Genomic DNA, 19210 nt, shown 5'->3' with positions numbered 1-19210 from the left:
GTGATTTGGTTTATTGGGATTGTTGGTGATTTGGATTATTGGGAATGTTGGTTTATTGGGATTGTTGGTGATTTGGTTTATTGGGATTGTTGGTGATTTGGTTTATTGGGATTGTTGGTTTATTGGGATTGTTGGTGATTTGGATTATTGGAATTGCTGGTTTATTGGGATTGTTGGTGATTTGGATTATTGGGATTGTTGGTTTATTGGGATTGTTGGCGATTTGGTTTATTGGGAATGTTGGTTTATTGGGATTGTTGGCGATTTGGTTTATTGGGATTGTTGGTGATCGGGTTCATTGGGATTGTTGGTTCATTGGGATTATTGGGAATGTTGGTTTATTGGGATTGTTGGCGATTTGGTTTATTGGGATTGTTGGTGATCGGGTTCATTGGGAGCGGGGATCCGGGATGCCGCTCTCTGATTGGCTGTGAGCGGTGGGCGGGTCTCTGTTCCTGAATCAAGAGGCGGCCGCGGCGGAAAACCCGCTCAGAGCGCGAGCGGCGCCCGGGGGCGAGAGACCGGGATCGAGTGGATCCGGGACTGAGGAGACCGGGATCGAGTGGATCCGGGACTGAGGAGACCGGGATCGAGTGGATCCGGGACTGAAGAGACCGGGATCGAGTGGATCCGGGACTGAGGAGACCGGGATCGAGTGGATCCGGGACTGAGGAGACCGGGATCGAGTGGATCCGGGAGTGAGAAGAGCGCGGGGATCCGGGATCCAGTGAGGGATCTGCCGCCCGGGATCCGGAGTCGGTTCGGCCGCGATGACCGAAACTCTCCGGACAGCCGGACACCCGGTCAGCCCGGCCCGAGAGAGCGGCCGCTTCCGCAAGGTCAGTGCCCGGGATCGAGTGGATCCGGGATCGAGTGGATCCGGGATCCCGGGGGATCCGGTGTGTGGGGGGATCCCGGGGTGTGGGGGGGATCCCGGGGTGTGGGGGGATCCCGGGGTGTGGGGGGGATCCCGGGGTGTGGGGGGGATCCCGGGGTGTGGGGGGGATCCCGGGGTGTGGGGGGGATCCCGGGTCTTTCGGGAGATGGGGGGGATCCCGGGGTGTGGGGGGGATCCCGGGGTGTGGGGGGATCCCGGGGTGTGGGGGGGATCCCGGGGTGTGGGGGGGATCCCGGGGTGTGGGGGGGATCCCGGGGTGTGGGGGGATCCCGGGGTGTGGGGGGGATCCCGGGGTGTGGGGGGATCCCGGGGTGTGGGGGGGATCCCGGGGTGTGGGGGGGATCCCGGGGTGTGGGGGGGATCCCGGGGTGTGGGGGGGATCCCGGGTCTTTCGGGAGATGGGGGGGATCCCGGGGTGTGGGGGGGATCCCGGGGTGTGGGGGGATCCCGGGGTGTGGGGGGGATCCCGGGGTGTGGGGGGGATCCCAGGGTGTGGGGTGGGGGGGATCCCGGGGTGTGGGGGGGATCCCGGGTCTTTCGGGAGATGGGGGGGATCCCGGGGTGTGGGGGGGATCCCGGGGTGTGGGGGGATCCCGGGGTGTGGGGGGGATCCCGGGGTGTGGGGGGGATCCCGGGGTGTGGGGGGGATCCCGGGGTGTGGGGGGATCCCGGGGTGTGGGGGGGATCCCGGGGTGTGGGGGGATCCCGGGGTGTGGGGGGGATCCCGGGGTGTGGGGGGGATCCCGGGGTGTGGGGGGGATCCCGGGGTGTGGGGGGGATCCCGGGTCTTTCGGGAGATGGGGGGGATCCCGGGGTGTGGGGGGGATCCCGGGGTGTGGGGGGATCCCGGGGTGTGGGGGGGATCCCGGGGTGTGGGGGGGATCCCAGGGTGTGGGGTGGGGGGGATCCCGGGGTGTGGGGGGATCCCGGGGTGGGGGATCCCGGGGTGTGTGGGGATCCCGGGTGTGGGGGGATCCAGTGAGTCCACACGGGGTCCGGATCCACTCTTTGTTTTAATCTTGTTGCCATTTCTCATTTTGTGATTTTGGGTGTTTTAAGTGGGGTTGAAGTTGTTGTGAACACAGGGCTATATTCTAAAATGAAAATCGCTTATTGTCACAAGTTGGCTTCAATGTAGTTACTGTGAAAAGCCCCTAGTCACCACATTCCGGCGCCTGTTCAGGGAGGCTGGTACAGGAATTGAACCGAGCTGCTGGCCTGCCTTGGTCTGCTTTCAAAGCCAGCGATTTAGCCCTGTGCTAAACAGCCCCGATTAGAGCTCACTGAATACTGCGGCTGACCCTTTCTGGAAAGAATATTGAAAACAAATTGTGGGGTGCGTAACCCCGGATCAATGAAGCGAGCAGTAGGACAGGCAGGGGCAGCATCCGGCTTTGCTAAAAATGAGCTGTCAACCTGCTGAAGCTACAACACGGGAACTACGCTTTCGTCCATGTTTGAACCAAGGCTGTAATGAGGTCAGGAGCTGAGTAACTCTGGCGGCACCCAAACTGAGCGTCCGTGAGCAGGTTATTGCTGAGTAAGTGCTGCTCGATAGCACTGTTGATAACACCTTCCATCACATTACTGACGATTTGAGAGTAGACTGATCAGGCGGTAATTGGCTGGGTTGGATTTGTCTCTTGTGTACAGGACATACCCGGGCAATTTTCCACATTGCCGGGTAAATGCCAGTGTTGTAGCTGTACTGGAACAGCTTGGCTAGGGGTGCGGCAAGTTCTGGAGCACAGCTCATCAGTACTATTGCCGGGATCTTGTCAGGGCCCAGAGCCTTTGCAGTATCCAGTGTCTTCAGCCGCTTCTTGATATCACGCGGAGTGAATCGTATTGGCTGAAGACTGACATCTGTGATGCTGGGGACCTCCGGAGGAGACCGAGATGGATCATCCACTCGGCACTTCTGGCTCAAGATTGTTATCAATGCTTCAGTCTTGTCTTTTGTAAAGACGTGCTGGGCTCCTTCATCATTGAGGACGGGGATATTTGTGGAGCCTCCTCCTCCAGTCAGTTGTTTAGTTGTCCACCACCATTCACGGCTGGATGTGGCAGGACTGGACTGGATTTGTTTTTGTCACGTGTACCAAGGTACGGTGTTTCCACTTGTCGGGCTGTCCATTACTAACTGGGAACCATAAATATAAGACAGTTACTAAATAAATCCAGTACAGGGTTCAGCAGATATGTGTTTGCCAGAGAGAGTGGTTACAATGTGGAACTTGCTGCAACAAAAACAGCAAGAGGCATTTCCTTTCTGACATTTTCTGTTGTGAGGTGTTCACAGGACAGAATCAGGCCGTTTGGCCCAGCCGCCCCTTGCTGGTGTTTATGCTTCAAGTAAACCTGTTGCCACACTCTCCACCGAGCCTCATCAATATATCCGCCTATTACTTTTCCTCCTGTCTGTTTATCGAGCAGCTTAAACAGATCATTTGGTACATGAAAAGAAAAGAAATTACATAATAGGGCAACACAAGGTATACACTGTAAATACGTAGACACCGGCATCAGGTGAAGCATACAGGGGTGTAGTGTTAATCAGGTCAGTACATAAGAGGGTCGTTTAGGAGTCTGGGAATATGACTGCAGAGCTTAGATCTGATGTATTCATTGTGGGATCGCTTGGCTCTGTCTATTACTTGCTGCTTATGTTGTTTGGCACAGAGTCCTGTGTTGTAGCTTCACCAAATTGACTCCTCATTTTTCAGTATGCCTGGTGTTGCTCCTGGCACGCTCTCCTGCACTCGTCATTGAACCAGGGTTGATCCCCTGGCTGGGTGGTAGAGTGGGGGATATGCTGGGCCATGAGGTTACAGATTGTGGTTGATACAATTCTGCTGCTGCCGATGGCCCACAGCACCTCATGGATGCCCAGTCTTGAGTTGCTCGATCTGTTCAAAGTCTATCCCATTTAGAACCATTTTGGTGTCCCACATGTGAAGACGGGACTTTGTTACCACAAAGATTAAGACTTCCCACTTGAACTGAAAAGGCCCAAGAGTATTTTTAAATGCACGCGTCCGCGGTGATCTCGTACAGGAGACACTGGGCCCATTGTGGCTGCCAGCTCTTTGAAGGAACAATCCAATTGCATCCTCTCCCCTTCTCTTTCCCTATTTTCCTACAATATTTATTTTCAGATACATCCAATTCCTTTCTGAAATTTTCTGTTGTGAAGTGTTCACAGGACAGAATCAGGCCGTTTGGCCCAGCCGCCCCTTGCTGGTGTTTATGCTTCAAGTAAACCTGTTGCCACACTCTCCACCGAGCCTCATCAATATATCCGCCTATTACTTTTCCTCCTGTCTGTTTATCGAGATTCCCTTAAATGCCTCTTGCTGTTTTTGTTGTAGCAAGTTCCACTTTGTAACCACTCTCTCTGGTAAACACATATCTGCTGAACCCTGTACTGGATTTATTTAGTAACTGTCTTATATTTATGGTTCCCAGTTAGTAATGGACAGCCCGACAAGTGGAAACACCGTCTCTACGTTTATCCTACTGAACCCTTTCATAATGTGGGAGACCCCCAGACTCTGTAAAGAGCCCCAGCCTATTTGTCCTTTATCCTTGATTCTAGTATCATGCTTGAAATCATCTTTGCCCAATGTGTGTGTTTCCTTTTTTTGATAACATCACAAATAGTCCCAGTTTAAGGTGCGGCCTGACCCAAGGCTTTATACAGGTTTTTGTCGATAGCAATGAACCCCAGTGCGTTGTTGCAGTTATATGGGGCTGCACAGTGGTTAGCACTGCTGCCTCACAGCGGCAGGGCGGCACGGTGGCACAGTGGTTAGCACTGCTGTTTCACGGCGCCGAGGTCCCAGGTTCAATCCCGGCCCCGGGTCACTGTCCGTGTGGAGTTTGCACATTCTCCCCGTGTCTGCGTGGGTTTCGCCCCCACAACACAACGATGTGCAGGGTAGGGGGATTTGCCACGTTAAATTGCCCCTTAATTGGAATTTCTTTTTTTATTTGGCAACGGGCTTGCAGTATTCAGTGAAGTTCCTCACATGGAAAGATGTTAGTTGCTATGCTGAAACTGGGCTGAATGATAAACTGAAATGTTTATCCAGTGGTTTAAGTGACTGTGTGTGTACAGAGTGGAAGGTGTACTGGGAGTGTGTGTGTACAGGGTGGAAGGTATACTGGGAGTGTGTGTGTACAGGGTGGAAGGTATACTGGGAGTGTGTGTACAGGGTGGAAGGTGTACTGGGAGTGTGTGTACAAGGTGGAAGGTGTACTGGGAGTGTGTGTGTACAGGGTGGATGGTATACTGGGAGTGTGTGTGTACAGAGTGGAAGGTATACTGGGAGTGTGTGTGTACAGGGTGGAAGGTGTACTGGGAGTGTGTGTGTGCAGAGTGGAAGGTGTACTGGGAGTGTGTGTGTACAGGGTGGAAGGTATACTGGGAGTGTGTGTGTACAGGGTGGAAGGTATACTGGGAGTGTGTGTGTACAGGGTGGAAGGTATACTGGGAGTGTGTGTGTACAGGGTGGAAGGTGTACTGGGAGTGTGTGTGTACAGGGTGGAAGGTGTACTGGGAGTGTGTGTGTACAGGGTGGAAGGTATACTGGGAGTGTGTGTGTACAGAGTGGAAGGTATACTGGGACTGTGTGTGTACAGGGTGGAAGGTGTACTGGGAGTGTGTGTGTACAGAGTGGAAGGTGTACTGGGAGTGTGTGTACAGGGTGGAAGGTATACTGGGAGTGTGTGTACAGGGTGGAAGGTATACTGGGAGTGTGTGTGTACAGGGTGGAAGGTATACTGGGAGTGTGCATGTACAGGGTGGAAGGTATACTGGGAGTGTGTGTGTACAGGGTGGAAGGTATACTGGGAGTGTGAGTGTACAGGGTGGAAGGTGTACTGGGAGTGTGTGTGTACAGGGTGGAAGGTATACTGGGAGTGTGCGTGTACTGGGTGGAAGGTGTACTGGGAGTGTGTGTGTACAGGGTGTGTGTGTACAGGGTGGAAGGTGTACTGGGAGTGTGTGTGTACAAGGTGGAAGGTGTACTGGGAGTGTGTGTGTACAAGGTGTACTGGGAGTGTGTGTGTACAGGGTGGAAGGTGTACTGGGAGTGTGTGTGTACAGGGTGGAAGGTGTACTGGGAGTGTGTGTGTACAGGGTGGAAGGTATACTGGGAGTGTGTGTGTACAGGGTGGAAGGTGTACTGGGAGTGTGTGTGTACAGGGTGGAAGGTATACTGGGAGTGTGTGTGTACAGGGTGTGTGTGTACAGGGTGGAAGGTGTACTGGGAGTGTGTGTGTACAAGGTGGAAGGTGTACTGGGAGTGTGTGTGTACAAGGTGTACTGGGAGTGTGTGTGTACAGGGTGGAAGGTGTACTGGGAGTGTGTGTGTACAGGGTGGAAGGTGTACTGGGAGTGTGTGTGTACAGGGTGGAAGGTATACTGGGAGTGTGTGTGTACAGGGTGGAAGGTGTACTGGGAGTGTGTGTGTACAGGGTGGAAGGTGTACTGGGAGTGTGTGTGTACAGGGTGTGTGTGTACAGGGTGGAAGGTGTACTGGGAGTGTGTGTGTACAGGGTGGAAGGTGTACTGGGAGTGTGTGTGTACAGGGTGGAAGGTGTACTGGGAGTGTGTGTGTACAGAGTGGAAGGTATACTGGGAGTGTGTGTGTACAGGGTGGAAGGTATACTGGGAGTGTGTGTGTACAGGGTGGAAGGTGTACTGGGAGTGTGTGTGTACAGAGTGGAAGGTACTGGGAGTGTGTGTGTACAGGGTGGAAGGTATACTGGGAGTGTGTGTGTACAGGGTGGAAGGTGTACTGTGAGTGTGTGTGTACAGGGTGGAAGGTATACTGGGAGTGTGCGTGTACAGGGTGGAAGGTACTGGGAGTGTGTGTACAGAGTGGAAGGTATACTGGGAGTGTGTGTGTACAGGGTGGAAGGTGTACTGGGAGTGTGTGTGTACAGGGTGGAAGGTGTACTGGGAGTGTGTGTACAGAGTGGAAGGTATACTGGGAGTGTGTGTGTACAGGGTGGAAGGTATACTGGGAGTGTGTGTGTACAGGGTGGAAGGTACTGGGAGTGTGTGTACAGAGTGGAAGGTATACTGGGAGTGTGTGTGTACAGGGTGGAAGGTGGACTGGGAGTGTGCGTGTACAGGGTGGAAGGTGTACTGGGAGCGTGTGTGTACAAGGTGTACTGGGAGTGTGTGTGTACAAGGTGGAAGGTGTACTGGGAGTGTGTGTGTACAAGGTGTACTGGGAGTGTGTGTGTACAGGGTGGAAGGTGTACTGGGAGTGTGTGTGTACAAGGTGTACTGGGAGTGTGTGTGTACAAGGTGGAAGGTGTACTGGGAGTGTGTGTGTACAAGGTGTACTGGGAGTGTGTGTGTACAGGGTGGAAGGTGTACTGGAAGTGTGTGTGTACAGGGTGGAAGGTATACTGGGAGTGTGTGTACAGGGTGGAAGGTGTACTGGGAGTGTGTGTGTACAGGGTGGAAGGTGTACTGGGAGTGTGTGTGTACAGAGTGGAAGGTGTACTGGGAGTGTGTGTGTACAGGGTGGAAGGTATACTGGGAGTGTGTGTGTACAGGGTGGAAGGTATACTGGGAGTGTGTGTACAGGGTGGAAGGTATACTGGGAGTGTGTGTGTACAAGGTGGAAGGTGTACTGGGAGTGTGTGTGTACAGGGTGGAAGGTGTACTGGAAGTGTGTGTGTACAGGGTGGAAGGTGTACTGGGAGTGTGTGTACAGGGTGGAAGGTGTACTGGGAGTGTGTGTGTACAGGGTGGAAGGTGGACTGGAAGTGTGTGTACAGGGTGGAAGGTATACTGGGAGTGTGTGTGTACAAGGTGGAAGGTGTACTGGGAGTGTGTGTACAGGGTGGAAGGTGTACTGGGAGTGTGTGTACAGGGTGGAAGGTATACTGGGAGTGTGTGTGTACAAGGTGGAAGGTATACTGGGAGTGTGTGTACAGGGTGGAAGGTGTACTGGGAGTGTGTGTGTACAAGGTGGAAGGTATACTGGGAGTGTGTGTGTACAAGGTGCAAGGTGTCCTGGGAGTGTGTGTGTACAGGGTGGAAGGTGGACTGGAAGTGTGTGTGTACAGGGTGGAAGGTGTACTGGGAGTGTGTGTACAGGGTGGAAGGTATACTGGGAGTGTGTGTACAGGGTGGAAGGTGTACTGGGAGTGTGCGTGTACAGAGTGGAAGGTATACTGGGAGTGTGTGTGTACAGGGTGGAAGGTGTACTGGGAGTGTGTGTGTACAGGGTGGAAGGTGTACTGGGAGTGTGTGTGTACAGGGTGTGTGTGTACAGGGTGGAAGGTGTACTGGGAGTGTGTGTGTACAAGGTGGAAGGTGTACTGGGAGTGTGTGTACAAGGTGTACTGGGAGTGTGTGTGTACAAGGTGGAAGGTGTACTGGGAGTGTGTGTGTACAGGGTGTGTGTGTACAGGGTGGAAGGTGTACTGGGAGTGTGTGTGTACAAGGTGGAAGGTGTACTGGGAGTGTGTGTGTACAAGGTGTACTGGGAGTGTGTGTGTACAAGGTGGAAGGTGTACTGGGAGTGTGTGTACAGGGTGGAAGGTGTACTGGGAGTGTGTGTACAGGGTGGAAGGTATACTGGGAGTGTGTGTGTACAGGGTGGAAGGTATACTGGGAGTGTGTGTGTACAGGGTGGAAGGTGTACTGGGAGTGTGTGTATACAAGGTGGAAGGTATACTGGGAGTGTGTGTATACAAGGTGGAAGGTATACTGGGAGTGTGTGTATACAAGGTGGAAGGTGTACTGGGAGTGTGTGTATACAAGGTGGAAGGTGTACTGGGAGTGTGTGTGTACAGGGTGGAAGGTGTACTGGGAGTGTGTGTATACAAGGTGGAAGGTATACTGGGAGTGTGTATACAAGGTGGAAGGTATACTGGGAGTGTGTGTGTACAGGGTGGAAGGTGTACTGGGAGTGTGTGTGTACAGGGTGGAAGGTGTACTGGGAGTGTGTGTATACAAGGTGGAAGGTATACTGGGAATGTGTGTGTACAGGGTGGAAGGTATACTGGGAGTGTGTGTGTACAGAGTGGAAGGTGTACTGGGAGTGTGTGTATACAAGGTGGAAGGTATACTGGGAGTGTGTGTATACAAGGTGGAAGGTATACTGGGAGTGTGTGTGTACAGGGTGGAAGGTGTACTGGGAGTGTGTGTGTACCGGGTGGAAGGTGTACTGGGAGTGTGTGTGTACAGGGTGGAAGGTGCACTGGGAGTGTGTGTGTACAGGGTGGAAGGTGTACTGGGAGTGTGTGTGTACAGGGTGGAAGGTGTACTGGGAGTGTGTGTGTACAGGGTGGAAGGTGTACTGGGAGTGTGTGTGTACAGGGTGGAAGGTGTACTGGGAGTGTGTGTGTACAAGGTGGAAGGTGTACTGGGAGTGTGTGTATACAAGGTGGAAGGTATACTGGGAGTGTGTGTGTACAGGGTGGAAGGTATACTGGGAGTGTGTGTGTACAGGGTGGAAGGTGTACTGGGAGTGTGTGTGTACAGGGTGGAAGGTGTACTGGGAGTGTGTGTGTACAGGGTGTGTGTGTGTGTACAAGGTGGAAGGTGTACTGGGAGTGTGTGTGTACAGGGGGTGTGTGTACAGGGTGGAAGGTGTACTGGGAGTGAGTGGCTCTCTGCTGTTGATATTTTTGAGATGGCCATTGGGTCTGAATTCACAATATTATTGCTGAGCTGGAGTGGGCGTTGTTTGACGTTTGAACAGGTGGCTCACTATCTAAAATCAATATGTTTACTGGATTTTTAGCTTTTGGTTGATCTCCAAGTTCTGTGAACTGAAATGAAATGAAATGAAAATCGCTTATTGTCACAAGTAGCTCCATATGAAGTTACTCTGAAAAGCCCCTAGTCGCCACATTCCGGCGCCTGTTCGGGGAGGCTGGTTCGGGAATTGAATCCGCGCTGCTGGCCTGCCTTAAAGGCCAACTATTTAGCCCTGTGCTAAACCAGCCCAGGTTGAGTCAATTGAGGGAGGGGAGTAATGTCACACTGGGCGCGATTCTCCCAAGTCCCCGAGCGAGCGGGTCGAGCCGTGTATTTCCCAGCGCTCGCAGTCCCGCCAAACATTTGGCTATTCAACGCGACCCGCGTTGTATAAGGGTCTGAACGGGGAACGCACGGCCGAGGCCACACGCAGCCCTGTTTTGTACAGTGGGGAGCTCCACTCGCCAAAACTCTCCATTGTAGCAAGAGATCGGGAAGCCATTTGTCAATAGCATCCCAATCTCCGAGGCCCCCAAAAAAGATCCGTGCCCACCCACCCCCGCTTTTCCAGCGCAGCATAGTCAGAGGATCACGGCCACCATCTCAAACACTTCATTCACTTTCTGCACTTTTCAGGAAAGACTGAATCTCCTGATCACTGTCCAGAAAAGATGGTGTAATTAGGGATGGAAAGAGTAAGATGTGGTGAATTGAGGCTGCCGTTGGAGTTTGTGGAGCACCCTGGATTGTGCCTCACTCTGTTAGTGGAGCCAGTGTTTCAGTCCCAGACTAGCAGCATGGAGCGCAAGGTGGAGAACGGGTGCCAGCCCGAGGGGCAGGGACGGATAGCGAGGTGGGGAAAGGGAGGCAGCCTGAGGGGCAGGGACGGAGAGCGAGGTGGGGAAAGGGAGCCAGCCTGCGGGTCAGGGACGGAGAGTGAGGTGGGGAAAGGGAGCCAGCCCGAGGGGCAGGGACGGAGAGCGAGGTGGGGAAAGGGAGGCAGCCTGAGGGTCAGGGACGGAGAGCGAGGTGGGGAAAGGGAGCCAGCCTGAGGGTCAGGGACGGAGAGCGAGGTGGGGAAAGGGAGGCAGCCTGAGGGTCAGGGACGGAGAGCGAGGTGGGGAAAGGGAGCCAGCCTGAGGGTCAGGGATGGAGAGCGAGGTGGGGAAAGGGAGCCAGCCTGAGGGTCAGGGACGGAGAGCGAGGTGGGGAAAGGGAGGCAGCCTGAGGGTCAGGGACGGAGAGCGAGGTGGGGAAAGGGAGGCAGCCTGAGGGTCAGGGACGGAGAGCGAGGTGGGGAAAGGGAGCCAGCCAGAGGGTCAGGACTCCAAGGTTGAACAGCGAAACCTGGTTAAGTTTCATACTGTCAGAGGCTGGGTTTGGATTCATTGCTCAAAGTGAGACTGTAATCCTAATTTCTGTAACTCTGGGGGCTGGTAAGAGGGTTAACATTTGCATTTGTAGCCAGATTTGTCATGTGGCGTTGGATAACACGATCAGGGTGTCATCTACAAACCTTTCTGTTCTACTGTGGGTCACCAGAATCTTTCCGGGGCAGACTGGGTCGGATTTGTTTATTGGACAAATCCCGGCCTCACCACTGACGTTGACAGCAAGTGGGAACATTGCAGTTTTATATTTTATGAACATTCCAGTTTTTATATTTCAAAAGCGAAACACTGCGGATGTTGGGATTCTGAAATAAAAATGGAAAATGCTGGAAATATTCAGCAGCTGAAACAGCATGTGTGCAAAGAGAAACTGTTAATGTTTCAGGTCATTCTTTCATCAGATGATCGGTCCCAGACTTGAAACAATACAGAATAAGATTGCCTTTTTAATCCTAGTAACTGCCTTTAGACGAGAAATTGAGCATAATGTTTGAGACGATGAGTTGGGATCTGTGGTCTTCTCCGTGGTGGTGGGGGAGGGGGGGGGGGGGGTGTTTTGAGAATTTAATTTCCAGTAGGCCAGCTTGGGGACATTGCTCCAATTAGTTCATTAAATCCCTCAGGGCTGGCTTCCTGATGATTCTCCGAAGCCTGGCCTACACGTGACCTTATTGACTGCACATCCTCAACCTGCAAAGGAATGGACAATAGTAATCGCTGGCCTCATTCCAATAACAGAAAGTGTTTGCCACCCTCGTTTTGGGTAGCAATTTGTGACTCCCTCCCTCTTTATTGCTGGTGGAGAATCTCTGCTCTCTGGGTACTTTTCCCTGGCTGTTGGGGTCAGTTTGTATTTCTGGCTCCTGTTGGAATAAGAGCTCCATTAGCTGTGGCGAAGAGGCATCAAGTGTTTCCCAGTGAACCCCGGCGCTCACAGCATTGATGGATTTGCTCAATCCACCGTCACATCAGACAGGAGCTCGTACTGCTCTGGGAAAGGGACTGTGCACAATAACAACAGGTGGGAATTGGGAATCAGTCTCCCAAGCAATATGTACCTTTGCTCCATGTTGTGGAGTCCAGGCCTCTCATAGAACTTTTACAGCCCATCTGCCCATCGTGTACATGCCAGCCATCAAAGACTGATCTATTCTAACCCTATTTCCAGCAATTGGTCCGTAGCCTTGTACACGGTGGCGTTTCAAGTGTTCAGCTAAATAATACTTAATGTTGTGAGGGTTCCCACCTCTACCACCCTCCCAGGCAGCGAGTTCCAGATTCCCACCACCCTCCCGGGCAGCGAGTTCCAGATTCCCACCACCCTCCCAGGCAGCGAGTTCCAGATTCCCACCACCCTCCCGGGCAGCGAGTTCCAGATTCCCACCACCCTCCCAGGCAGCGAGTTCCAGATTCCCACCACCCTCCCAGGCAGCGAGCTCCAGATTCCCACCACCCTCCCCGACAGCGAGTTCCAGATTCCCACCACCCTCCCGGACAGTGAGTTCCAGATTCCCACCACCCTCTGGATGAAAAAGCTTTTCCTCAAATTCCCTATAAATCGCTCGGCACCCCTTAGCTCAAATCTGCGCCCCCTGGTTATTGACCCCTCTACTAAGGGGTCTACTCTATCCATGTCCCTCATAATTTTGTACACCTCCGCCTTATCTGCTCTATGGAAAACAAACCCAGCCTCTCTTCATAGCTGAAACTCTCCATCCCAGGCAACATCCTGGTGAATCTCCTCTGCACCGTGTCCAGTGCCATCACATCCTTCCTATAGTGTGGTGAACTGCACACAGTACTCTAGCTGTGGCCTAACGAGTGTTTTGTACAGCTCCATCAGAACCTCTCAACTCATGCCCAGCAGTGTTGAGGCAACAATTGCCCAGGGCTTGGCGTTGAACAGAGTGAATATCATAGAATCATCGAATTTACAGTGCAGAAGGAGGCCATTCGGCCCATCGAGTCTGCATCGGCTCTTGGAAAGAGCACCCTACCCAAGGTCCATACTTCCACCATATCCCCATAACCCAGTAACCTCCACCCAACACTAAGGGCAATTTTGGACACTGAGGGCAATTTATCATGGCCAATCCACCTAACTGCACGTCTTTGGACTGTGGGAGGAAACCGGAGCACCCGGAGGAAACCCACGCACACACAGGGAGGATGTGCAGACTCCGCACAGACAGTGACCCAAGCCGGGAATCGAACCTGGGACCCTGGAGCTGTGAAGCAATTGTGCTAACCACAATGCTACCGTGCTGCCCTCGAATGGGCCTCTCAACTGACAGCCTGCGGAAAAAGGTGAGAACTCATTTCCCCTCCTCCTACTCCTCACATACACCAAGCCACACCCCTAGGTTATTCTACCCTGGCAGTTTTGTGAGGGAGGGATGATTCACACCCCGGAGGGTATCTGATCGATAGGGCTCTCGGCTGTTTTAGTTCCAGCTAACTGAAACAAATTACTTCAAAAGAAAACTGTTTACTGAGCAGTTAGTCGTAGGTTGAGTCTAATGTAGCTAAAGCCAGTTCCACCCTGGAACAGGAACGTTAAACATAGACTGGCAGAGTCTGATTGGCTGGATTACACTCCTCGGGGAGCGAAGAAACTCCTTAAGGATGTTGATTAAACAACGTAATCTTGTTAGTGACAGCACCCAGGTCAATCCTGTCCCTCAACTATGAGAATTCATGCAGTATTATAACATCAGCACGGTAGCATTGTGGTTAACACAATTGCTTCACAGCTCCAGGGTCCCAGGTTCGATTCCGGCTTGGGTCACTGTCTGTGCGGAGTCTGCACATCCTCCCCGTGTGTGTGTGGGTTTCCTCCGGGTGCTCCGGTTTCCTCCCACAGTCCAAAGATGTGCAGGTTAGGTGGATTGGCCATGATAAATTGCCCTTAATGTCCAAAATTGCCCTTAGTTTTGGGTGGGGTTACTGGGTTTTGGGGATCGGGTGGAGGTGTTGACCTTGGGTAGGGTGCTCTTTCCAAGAGCCAGTGCAGACTCGATGGGCCGAATGGCCTCCTTCTGCACTGTAAATTCTATGAAAATATCGATATGTCCCAGGAAGCGTGATTGGACAGAAAGACTGAGGAGCTATCTGTCTGAGTGAACTTTGCTGTAAGAGCCTCACTGTTTACTGAACAGGTTCATGGAGTGAGTGCTGGTAGGTAGCTAACACCCCAGAGAGAGAGTTTATTACTATTTAGAGCTGACAGCATTGATTGCTAAATGTACACAAAGGTGTGTGTGTGTGAGAGAGAGAGAGAGAAGCTTCTGGAATGTGTATTAATTGGCAATGATAACAGATGGTTGTCATGGCTACATTTAAAACAGGAATGTGTGACGTGGGGATTAGTCCCGTGGTTAATTGAAGTTTTTGAATTTCCTTGAAACACGACATGTTGCTACTAAGCCTGCTGCAGGTGACCCTGACTGTGTCAGAATGAGGGGTCCGGAGTGGGGTGAGCTGTGCGTGTACAGTAACACCAGCTGATCTTTCAATCCCCTGGAGATGGGCTTCCAGAACCACCAGGGTTCTTTTCATGTTGAGGACACTTGGAGCTTTACCCCACAGCCCCGATTTCCTTCTCGCCATTGGCAGTCATGTCTCCAACTGCTCGGCCACCAAGCTCTGGAATTCACCCACACTAACATTCTCCACTTCTCTGCATCTGTCCCATTCCCATCAGAATGATCTGCGGTTTACACCTGCCCCTGCGAGGGACAAGGGAAACTTGCTGACTGCCAGGGAGGATTAGGATATTGACTCTATGTTGCATCATGGCCTTGCCTGTTCTCTGCTGGAATGCAACTCGCACCCTGAGATTACATCATACACACGTCATAGGATGGAGTGAGTCACAGGCAGGTCATTGAGCTAAAAATATCTACTTCCTAATGCATTTGGACACTGGACATACTGTCTCCACTGGACATACTGTCCCCCCACCGGACATACTGTCCCCCCACCGGACATACTGTCCCCCCACCGGACATACTGTCCCCCCACCGGACATACTGTCCCCCCACCGGACATACTGCTCTGGACATGTCGCCACTGGACACACTTGTCCCCACTGGACACACTTGTCCCCACTGGACACACTTGTCCCCACTGGACACACTTGTCCCCACTGGACATACTGCCCCCACTGGACATGTCCCCACTGGACACACCGTCCCCACTGGACACACCGTCCCCACTGGACACACTGCTCTGGACATGTCGCCACTGGACACACTTGTCGCCACTGGACACACTTGTCGCCACTGGACACACTTGTCACCACTGGACACACTTGTCACCACTGGACACACTTGTCACCACTGGACACACTTGTCCCCACTGGACACACTTGTCCCCACTGGACACACTTGTCCCCACTGGACACACTTGTCCCCACTGGACACACTTGTCCCCACTGGACACACTTGTCCCCACTGGACATACTGTCCCCACTGGACATACTGTCCCCACTGGACATACTGTCCCCACTGGACATACTGTCCCCACTGGACATACCGTCCCCACTGGACATACCGTCCCCACTGGACATACCGTCCCCACTGGACACACCGTCCCCACTGGACACACCGTCCCCACTGGACACACCGTCCCCACTGGACACACCGTCCCCACTGGACATGTCGCCACTGGACATAATCTCCCCTGGACATAGTCCCCACTGGACATGTCCCCTCTGGACACACTTGTCGCCACTGGACACACTTGTCCCCACTGGACACACTTGTCCCCACTGGACACACTTGTCCCCACTGGACACACTTGTCCCCACTGGACACACTTGTCCCCACTGGACACACTTGTCCCCACTGGACACACTTGTCCCCACTGGACACACTTGTCCCCACTGGACATACTGTCCCCACTGGACATACTGTCCCCACTGGACATACTGTCCCCACTGGACATACTGTCCCCACTGGACATACTGTCCCCACTGGACATACTGTCCCCACTGGACATACCGTCCCCACTGGACATACCGTCCCCACTGGACACACCGTCCCCACTGGACACACCGTCCCCACTGGACACACCGTCCCCACTGGACACACCGTCCCCACTGGACATGTCGCCACTGGACATAATCTCCCCTGGACATAGTCCCCACTGGACATGTCCCCTCTGGACACACTTGTCACCACTGGACACACTTGTCCCCACTGGACACACTTGTCCCCACTGGACATACTGTCCCCACTGGACATACTGTCCCCACTGGACATACTGTCCCCACTGGACATACTGTCCCCACTGGACATACTGTCCCCACTGGACATACTGTCCCCACTGGACATACTGTCCCCACTGGACATACTGTCCCCACTGGACATGTCCCCACTGGACATACTGTCTCCACTGGACATATCCCCACTGGACATATCCCCACTGGACATATCCCCACAGGACACATTGTCCGCACTGGACACATTGCCCGCACTGGACACATTGTCCGCACTGGACACACTGTCCGCACTGGACATACTGTCACCACTGGACATGTCTCCACTGGATATGGGATTAGTGGCCACAATGAAGCCAAAGCACGGACATTTTTTCTTTTTAAAAATAGCTCTGTACCTCAGCGGCTTTCATTTCAATAGCACCTTTCATGTTCTGAGAACGTCCAAACGTGTTTTTCAGCCAATGAAATACTTTCGAAACGTAGTCACTGTTGTAATGTGGGAAACGCAGCAACCAATTTACTCACAGCAAACCCCCACACACGGCAACGTAAGAATGAGCAGATAATCTGTTTGAGGTGTCAATCAACTCCACTTTCCTGCCCCATCCCCATTGCCCTGGATTTCCTTCGTTATTTTGTTTCCGTAGTTATTTTTTCAAAAAATATACTTTATTCATAAAATTTGTAAAGTACATTCTGTCTGTGTGGAGTTTGCGCGTTCTCCCTGTGTGGGTGCTCCGGTTTCCTCCCATTGTCCACAGTGTGTAGGTTAGGTGGATTGGCCATGATCAACATGCGGGATTATGGGGACAGGGCGGGGAAATGGTCCTTGATTTGCTACTTTTTCGGAGGGCCAGTGCTAACCCAGTGGGCAGAATGGCCTCCTGCACTGTAGGGATTCTATGGATAGGAATTAAAATTTGTTAACATAAACGCAGGGTAGTTCAATTTCTTTCAGTACAGTATGTGACACTCTGGGATACCTCTCTACACTTATGATTACAGGTTATATTTACAGTGCACATTTACATTTTATGTCAAACATTCCCTGGTACAGACAGTCCGAGGGGTTCAACAGTTTCCCACCCCTCAGAGTACATTGGCTGAAAGACCTTAGTCAGTGACCTTTCTCCATTGTACCTCTGCGGCCACTGACCCAAGCTTGAGTTCGCCCCTCAGCCTGTATTCCTGCACCTTGGAATGTGCCAGTCTGCAACACTCGGTCATGGTGGTGGAAGCAGGGCCGATCGTGACATTTAAGGGGCATCTTGACAAATACATGAATAGGATGGGAATAGAGGGATACGGACCCAGGAAGTGTAGAAGATTTTAGTTTAGACGGGCAGCATGGTCGGCACGGGCTTGGAGGGCCGAAGGGCCTGTTCCTGTGCTGTGCTTTTCTTTGTTCTAAATCCACATTCCTCTTGAGCACCCGATTCTAATCAATGCACCATTGCTGGCTCTGACTTTGGTTATCTCGGTCCTAAACGTTGCAGTCCCTTCCCCACACCTCTCTGTCTCTCTGCCTCACCGTGCTCCTTTAACACACTCCTTCAGATCTACCTCTGTGAGAAAGATTTTGGCCTCTGCCCTAATATCTCCTTGTATAACTCGGTCTCACACTTTGTTTTATAATGCTCCTGGGGACGTTTCATTAAGGCGCTATATAAACGTAGGTTGTTGTCTAACAGAGATTCAAGTCAGTTGAGGCACAATTTCATGTCTTGATACAAATTGAACTCACAATTGTGACTATCATTGTTTTAGACCTTTTTATATGATTAGTTTCAAATAAACATTTTAATTAATTTTGAAGCTAAACTCTCTCTTGTCCTTGTGACCTGATGATCTTTATTTTCATACGTTGGGTTATTGGGATACAATGTCTCATTAGAACGAGTGGGAGAAGTAGAAACCACCATGGCTTTTAGAAGGTGATAAAGATTTGAAAAATAAAAGCTTTGTAAAGATGGGATGGGGCTGTTTAGCACAGGGCTAAATCGCTGGCTTTGAAAGCAGACCAAGGCAGGCCAGCAGCACGGTTCAATTCCCTTAACAGCCTCCCCGAACAGGCGCCAGAATGTGGCGACTAGGGGCTTTTCACAGTAACCTCATTGAAGCCTACTCGTGACAATAAGCGATTTTCATTTCATTTCATTGCCACCGTCTGTCTAGTCTGGTTGATGGTTTGTGCTGTGGACACCTGCTCTGTGTTGGGCATTTCCGGGTGCGTCGTGTCTCGGGATCCCCATTCGGCCGAGCCAGTCAACAGCTTTGCTCGACCCCTCTGCTGAGGGTTCAATATGCAGCACCGCCCTGACGGACAGGACCGTGTTCCTCCCAGACTCACGGCAATGTTCCACCCATCTCTCCCGCTCTTTATTTTTTATTTCTTAAATTTAGAGTACCCGATTATTATTTTTTTCCAATTAAGGGTCAATTTAGCGTGGCCAATCTACCTAACCAGCACATCTTTGGGCTGTGGGGATGAAACCCACGCAGACACAGGGAGACTGTGCAAACTCCACGCGGACAGTGACCCAGGCCCGGAATTCGAACCCGGGTCCTCAGCACCGTAGTCCCCGTGCTAACCACTGCGCCACATGCCGCCCCTCCCGCTGTTTATTACAGTCGGTGGTCACCTCCCTTACTTGGTTTTCAATGGGGACATTTTGTTTGCCAATGAACCTTTTTGATTTCTTCATACAAGGCCCAGTATTCCAGATGTTAAAGGACATGGAGGCATATTCTGGCAGAGTTGTGACCAGCAGATGTTGGATTTTGCTTTGAGCGTTTTTTTAGTGCATTCAGAGTTTCCTCATGCGGGTCTCTCTGGTATTTAATAAGAAAGTATCGTTTGGCCTCCTCAACAGACTCCATCACAGTGACGTCGGCGCCAAGTCAGTCAGCATTTCCCACTTTGGCTATCCACATGTACAGAGTACCGTATTGTACACCTTGGG

The 19210-nt window shown here is 52.2% G+C and overlaps 1 protein-coding gene across 2 annotated transcripts in view; it reads left to right on the top strand.

Annotated features, from left to right (window-relative positions):
- Positions 1-489: 489 nt before the first annotated feature.
- Positions 490-19210, top strand: part of rhpn2 (rhophilin, Rho GTPase binding protein 2) — a 75879-nt gene continuing 57158 nt past the window's right edge. The window contains exon 1 of one of the 2 annotated variants that reach the window (XM_072517751.1): positions 490-839. In XM_072517751.1, the coding sequence (XP_072373852.1) occupies positions 771-839 (69 nt within the window). In that variant the 5' untranslated portion in view covers positions 490-770. The remainder of the gene's footprint in view (positions 840-19210) is intronic. The other variant, XM_072517752.1, reaches the window with a different exon arrangement.

The sequence above is a fragment of the Scyliorhinus torazame genome, chromosome 10, assembly GCF_047496885.1.
Source record: "Scyliorhinus torazame isolate Kashiwa2021f chromosome 10, sScyTor2.1, whole genome shotgun sequence".
NCBI classification, from domain to species: domain Eukaryota; kingdom Metazoa; phylum Chordata; class Chondrichthyes; order Carcharhiniformes; family Scyliorhinidae; genus Scyliorhinus; species Scyliorhinus torazame.
The sequence above is the reverse complement of the archived record's forward strand: the minus strand, read 5'-3'. Positions and strand labels throughout refer to the sequence as shown.